This window comes from Arachis hypogaea, chromosome 7, assembly GCF_003086295.3.
Source record: "Arachis hypogaea cultivar Tifrunner chromosome 7, arahy.Tifrunner.gnm2.J5K5, whole genome shotgun sequence".
NCBI lineage: Eukaryota > Viridiplantae > Streptophyta > Magnoliopsida > Fabales > Fabaceae > Arachis > Arachis hypogaea.
In genome coordinates, this window is record NC_092042.1 from 75520702 (window position 1) to 75527573 (window position 6872).

The 6872-nt window shown below is 29.4% G+C and overlaps 1 protein-coding gene across 5 annotated transcripts; it reads right to left on the reverse strand.

Annotated features, from left to right (window-relative positions):
* On the reverse strand, positions 1 to 3542 carry LOC112703488 (mitochondrial ATP-independent inner membrane protease subunit 1a). 5 transcript variants are annotated; one of them, XR_011864154.1, is made up of 6 exons: positions 3317 to 3542; positions 3013 to 3234; positions 1771 to 1881; positions 1349 to 1403; positions 697 to 797; positions 1 to 406 (listed from the first exon to the last, which is right to left on the reverse strand). XR_011864154.1 is itself a non-coding variant. In XM_025754950.3 (5 exons), the coding sequence occupies exons 1-4, from the start codon at positions 3443 to 3445 to the stop codon at positions 1365 to 1367; spliced, it is 501 nt and encodes a 166-aa protein (XP_025610735.1). In that variant the 5' UTR covers positions 3446 to 3542; the 3' UTR covers positions 1 to 406; positions 1349 to 1364. The 5 variants fall into 5 exon arrangements, 3 of the variants coding, with proteins under 3 accessions (XP_025610735.1, XP_025610738.1, XP_025610736.1); XR_003154620.3 differs by having other exon boundaries at positions 697 to 958; XM_025754950.3 differs by lacking the exon at positions 697 to 797.
* Positions 3543 to 6872: the final 3330 nt, after the last annotated feature.

Consider the following 6872-nt stretch of genomic DNA (forward strand, 5'->3'; position numbering starts at 1 on the left):
GAGAGAGAATGAAAACATAAATCTGGCAAGTCTTAAGTATACAAGAGTCAATCTCCTCCAAACTAATAGGTGGAGTTGTTATTTTACATTTGTATTAAAAATCAAAATCCTTAAGAAACAAACATGGCATTCAGCCTCACAAATCAAATCAGATTAATTATCCTGTTAAACCTCTGATCCTCTATTTTCAGTGTATGAAAAGGAGATTGTATTGGAAAAGAAATCCTAAGCTGAATGTAAATGATCTCACTGTTACAAAAGGGAGCTATGGTCCATCAGGTGCTTTACCTTGCTAAATGCCACCTTCATGGCAACCACTGAGGCTTCATCCAAGTATATTGCATTGTACCGGATGAATGACCATAAGTTCTTCCCGGTAAGCAAATGAAAAGCATCATCTATTAACCTATCACACAAATAGGTAGAAACGGGCAAACAATACTTAGCTTTTAGACAAGAAATTATAAGTCTAGTGCTTTTATATCCGGGTAAGGAATGCTTTGATCTAAAGTGTAAGGATTCTTAGAATGGTAGCTTTCTATTTTGTGTCTTCTAAATTGCTCTAAATAAGTCCTTATAAGGATTCAACATTGTCCATTGAAGGAAAATAAGCCAGGATTATAGAATCAGTTTATTCGAAAATAAATAAAAGCAATTTCAATAACATATTTGATTTATCAGCACGGTTTCCTTTACCTCGTACTATAGGCCGTGATAAGGAAGAGAAATGGAGGCTAGTAGCAGAAAGCCGCACACTAGTGGCCATTCACAAATCACAAGATTCATTCTTCCTTGTACTGTGTACAAAAGCTCACAACTATAACTATACTTACGCGTTTTTCACAAAATAAAAAATTTAACCCAAATAAAAAGTTAGCTTCTTTGCCTCCAAATCAACTCAAATCTTATCCCTCCCTAAGTAATGGATATTTTCACATTACAGTAGCCCAACAGGTACCTACATGGATGGAATTTGCAAAGTCAACCTTCTCATATTCAGACAATGGAGGAGAGGATATAATAAAGTAAATTTTAAGAAACTGAATAAGATAATTGCTTTGCTGTGCTAAATTTCATAATCCAAATCAGCTCACAGTTTAGTTCTTTGTGAAAATCCTCCACCTCAGAACATGAGAAGAGAGTGAAATATTTCTAAAAGATATGAACATTTGCCCGGATATGGCAATTGGTAAGCTAACATTATAATCAAGTAGAAACTAGTATTTAAAAAAGAAAAAAAAAAGGTTTTCAATACTAAAGATCACAATGTCTATTTATAGACTGAAACAACTCTTTTAGAGAAAGATTGAAGATAAAGTATAAAAGGCAGAGAAATAGAAGATTTTACCTTCTTCAAAACATCTTTATTGACCCGGTACTCCAAGGCAATCAAGTGGCCAAACCTAATATTATTATTTGAAATATCATTAGCATCTCAGTTCATAGATTTTACAATATCTAAGCCTTATCTCACGAGGTGGAGTAAGCTAAACGGATCAAATGAGTTTCCTGTCATAGATCAATTTATAGCAATCACGTAGAACAATTTTGCACTCTCCAAATGGTTAACTAACACGAAATTTTTCTATAAGAAAAATAAACATGAAAAGATCACAAGGACCAAGTTCTATCCAGCTAAGGAAGTCTTCAGTACAATGACATATATCAAATCAATCTGGCATCTGAGGAGTCTAGATGCATTTCTCATTATGTATTCTTGAAAGGAAAATAATAAGAATATAATATGGAATATGGAGAAATAACACTTACCCTGAAAAACACTTTTCCTTGTATAAGGCCATAAGGAACAGGGCCGAAATGCCGTGAATCATGGGATGCAAAGATGTTATCCCCTTGAATCCAAACATGCCCCTTTGGCACCTATGGGAAAAGAGACTATAAATTAAGTAACAAATCAAACTTATTGATGGAAGTATAAAAAAAAATAATAGAACAATCATTGGTGTCAAAATAAAGCAACATGAAAACAATAGGTTTGAAGTGCACACATGCACACAAATAATGATTATAGTGGGCTAAGACTTGATAAGTATATTCAAATTAAATGACGCTTGATCAAAATGTCACTAACCATAATAAAAGTAAACACAAGAAGATTGGTGTTCAATTCTAATCGCGATTAGATTCAAATTAAAACAATTCATCTTGGGCAAAACATATAAAAACATACCATCAACACTCATCTCAACACTTAGGCTGCATTTGTTTACAAGGACAGGATAATGAGACATGGACATAGAAATACAAAATTGTTTGCCAGATGAAACATGGACAAAAACATTGTGTTATGGGACATTAAATTAGTGTATTTTGTGTCCTTCCTGTCAAGAAGGCCACAAAGACACTCGGCAAAGACCTATAAAGCACGGACACTTCGCCGAATTGTCGTGTCTGCATGTTAGACACATTTCGAACACGACATTCATTTTATTGCCAAAGAAAATACAAAAACACTAATTTTTGTGTCTCTATCCTTTGTGTCTTATTCTTAGTATTTTGTCTCGTTCTGTTCTCAAAACCAAAAGTAGTCTTAAGTAACATGGAAACAATGTACTTCTAGTCTATAAATGTGAGAAACAACAGTACAACCCTCTACACAGTCTCCTACTCCTGCATAATTTCATTCATGATAAATGTCCACAAGACATCTAAGGTAGTTAAATAAGCATCTCAAAAACTCATCTAAGCAGTTTATATATAAGTAAAAGCATTATTTATCTTGATAAAAACATAGAATTAAATGAATTTGTCAATGGCTTCTCAATCTCATGACCAAATAAAAAGGAATCACATTCTCCTATCCATCCTATTTGAGCAATTCCCCACTTCTTCTCACTATGATCCAATGCAAAATGTACAAAACAATCAATTGGGAAAACTCCTTCACAATCATAAACACACAAAAAATAAATAAATAAATAAAATTGCATCCAAATTACAATAATAAATAATGAAACAAGAGCCAAAAGAAGAAGAAATCATAGCACACACCACAGCAACACGAGTAGCATCACCAAGCATAGGATCAAAGTAAGTAACAGTATCCCCTTCCATTCCCATAATCCTTTTGGTAAGGCACCTCTTAGGGTCCAACGGTGACCGAATCACAACCAAGTCACCATGCCGAACCTTCCCAAGCCTCTGAGACACGTGTTCAACCAAAACGATGTCGCCTACCATGTTGAGTGTGGGGAGCATACTAGGCCCATACACCTGCAAGTAGAAGAGTGAAATTTCTTTCAATTGAACCAAATGGGTGACCGAAAATCACAAAAAGTTCGAAACTTTGCGTTACGTGAGTTGGGGAACAGAAGTAGGTGTCCGTAATGTGAAGGCAACAGAGGAACTTCACTGCTATGGCTGTTCGGTCCATAGCTTCCTTTGCAATGCCTCTCCATTGTGACATGTAACTCACCAGTTTCATCTCTCTATCTCTCTCTCTCTCTCTCTCTCGGTGCTTTTGTGTTATGTACTTATGTTCTCTGTTTGATTTTTTTTATTTTTATTTGTTTTGGTCGAAATGTTCTGTTATTTTAAGCTTATCTTTACTTCTAAGATGAATTTTATGGTAATTAATTTTTGTCTATCACAAATTTTAAATATTTAATAATTATTTATTTTTTTATATTTTTAAAATTAAATATTAATTATTTATTTTTTTAACAAAATAAACAAATACTTCTAAACATCATAACAATAAGTTACTTTTAAGTTTACATCTAAACAATAGTAGTAATGTAGTGTACTAGTGTAAGGATGCAATTTAAAGCTTTTTCCTTTTTCCTTGTTGGTTGATGAAATTTAGAGTCTTATATAATGATGATAACAATTAGTCATGTGCTAATATTTATTAGATTTAACTGGAATATACTATTATACTACTACTCACTATAAAAAAAATGTAAAATTTTGTTGCTCAAGACTCTTATAAAAAAAATAATAATATTTTGTTGATCAACTTTTTGATCTTTTTCTTTTTTTTTTCTTTATCATCGGCATCAACACCATTATCTCTTTTTTCTTTTCTTCCTTTTTTTTATTGAAATATTTTTTTCTTCTTCTTTTTCTTCCTTCTCCTTCATCATCTTCATCATTATGATCATCATCGTTATAGTCATCATTTTCTTCTTCTTATACGTATCGTCATTATTATTATCGTAGAATTTCGGCCATATTGATGACATTGCCTGATTCAAAATTAAAGAAAATATTTTTGTACATTTGTAATAAAATTTTAATATAAGAGTTCTGAATCTAAATTGTTATTGTGATGAATATGTTCCATTCTCGTTTTGGTGTATTTTGAAAACTTTGAGTATAAATAGAAATCTTGCGGTGTATTTTAAAAATATTTCGTTGTATTTTTATTCTTATAAGTTCTATATAATTTAAAATTCTTTCTCTTTTTCCTCCTCATCTTCTGCTGCTGCTTCTTTTTTTTCATCATCATCATCATCTTTTTTTCTTATTCATCTTTTTCTTCTTATTTTACCTTTTCAAGTTTCTTCTTGTTTTACTCTATTAACAAGAATAAAAAAAATCAAACAAATAAAAAGAAAAATAAATAATGCTGCAAAATTACTTAGAAGAAAATGAACATACATTCATTAAACTAAAAGAAAGAAAGAAATACAAAAAAAAGAAGAAAAAATGCATTAAAGAAAATATTTTTTTGCATTTGTAGCAAATTTCGATGTAAGAGTTCTGAATCTGAATTGTTATCGTGATGAATTTGTTCTATTATCGTCTCGGTGTATTTTGAAAAACTTTCAGTGTATTTTGGAAATTTTGCGTTGTATTTTGAAAATATTTCAGTGTATTTTTTATTCTGATAAGTTATGCATAATTCAAAATTCTTCATCTTCCTTTTCCTCACCTTCTACTGCTGCTTCTTTTTCATTATCAGCATCATCTTCTTTTTTTATTCATCTTTTCCTTTTGTGTTTTACCTTCTCAAGTGTCTTCTTGTTTTACTCTAAGAATAAAAACAAAAAATTCAAACAAAAGAAGAAAAAAACATATAATGCTGTAAAATTACTTAGAAGAGAATGAACCTACATTCATTCAACTAAAAGAAAGAAAGAAAGAAGGCAAAAAAAAAAGATGCATTAAAGAAAACATTTTTGAACATTTGTAGTAAAATTTCGATATAGGAGTTCTGAATCTGAATTGTTATTGCGATGAATCTGTTCCATTCTCGTTTTGGTGTATTTTAGAAAACTTGCAGTGTATTTTTATTTTGATAAGTTTTGTATAATTCAAAACTCTTTCTCTTCCTCTTCTTCTTCCTCATCTTCTGCCGCTGCTTCTTCTTCATCTTCTTATTTCATATTCTTATAATTTTTTTTTGGAGGAAAAAATCAAACAAAGAAGAAATAAATACATAATGTTGCAAAATCAATAGAAAGAGAAGGAGGAAAAAATTGCAGCAACAACAGTAATAAAAAGAATGACGATAAAGATGAAACACGTGAAGAAAAAGGAGAAGAAATACAAAGAAGAAAAATAAGAAAAAGGAAGAGGAGAAAGAGGAACATATGATACAAACGTTGGAGGAGAAACAACGTTATTTCATGCTTGTGTTAAGTAAGTAGGTTTTGTTGGATTAGAATTAACATATATAAACTTATACTTAAAAAATGTTTGTATGTGTAGCGAGAATCTTTGATTAATTATTTTCAAAAAGAAATAAAAATATCTTTACAGGTTTTTTTTTGGGGAAATTTAAACTTATATATCTTTATTTTAAGATGTGGTTACTTAAAAATAAAAAATTGAATAAAAAGTGATTAGTTTGTATTAGGATTTTTTTCTAAAATAAAATAAAAAAATTATTTTCCAAAACAAATTAAAAATACTTTACATATTGAGATACATTTTCTTTACCTTTTATCTCGTATTTTGATTTTAATATACCAATTCAAATACATGTTTGTGATAATTTTATTATTTATTTATAAATACATATTTTAACATATAAAAATTAAGTTTAACAAAACACTTAAATATAAGTTGTCATTATTTTTTTAGTTTGAATGTAAATTATACATATGAGTTGCTAAAATAATTTAATCAATTTTGACATTATAATAAAAAAGTTAAAGATAAAACTCATATTATTTATTTTATATTTATAGTCAACAATTTTTCCTATATCTAGTTACAGCTATTACTTATTAACATGTCATGTTTAGCAAAAATTCTCATTATGAAATTCTAGCTTTATAAAGTTTTCCAACAACTAGATTTAAAATCCTAAGTAAACAATACTTATTCTAAATTCCTCCCACAATCACATATTCTCGACCAAAAAAAAAAAGAACAGTAAGATCTTGCCAACACCAAAAACCAGAAGCTCCCTGCCTAAAAAAAATAAAAGTTATTCTACCTGAATGGCTTAGTATTATACCATTAGTAATTCAACAAAAATAAGTATCAAGTGTTCCTCTTTTCATCATCTTCATTTTTCCCATATAACAAATTTATGATAAGTCAAAGGATTCAACTTGCATATTGAAAGGTTATGATTGCAACCAAAAGAAAAGTATGAAAATCTTTTCTAGTTACATGATAACATAGGTAATAAAGTATGGTGACGAGAAATGATGATTTCACAAGCTCAATTGTATGGTATCTTCACAAAATACAGAAGAAAAAGATACAAAAGACAATTTATCATCTTTTCCCTCCCCTTTTCAAGATATGGGAAAAAAAAATATTGCAGACATGCTGTTTATACAACAATGGAGTATATATATATATATATATATATATATATATATATATATATATATATATATATATATATATATATATATATATATATATATATATATATATATATATATTAT

Coding starts and splice junctions, on each gene's coding strand:
- LOC112703488 (XM_025754950.3), bottom strand. CDS start 3,445: ATGAAACTGGTGAGTTACATGTCACAATGGAGAGGCATTGCAAAGGAA. Junction 1,882..3,012: donor ATGCTACTCGTGTTGCTGTG/GTGTGTGCTATG, acceptor CTTTTCCCATAG/GTGCCAAAGGGGCATGTTTG. Junction 1,404..1,770: donor AAGGAAAAGTGTTTTTCAGG/GTAAGTGTTATT, acceptor TAATAATATTAG/GTTTGGCCACTTGATTGCCT.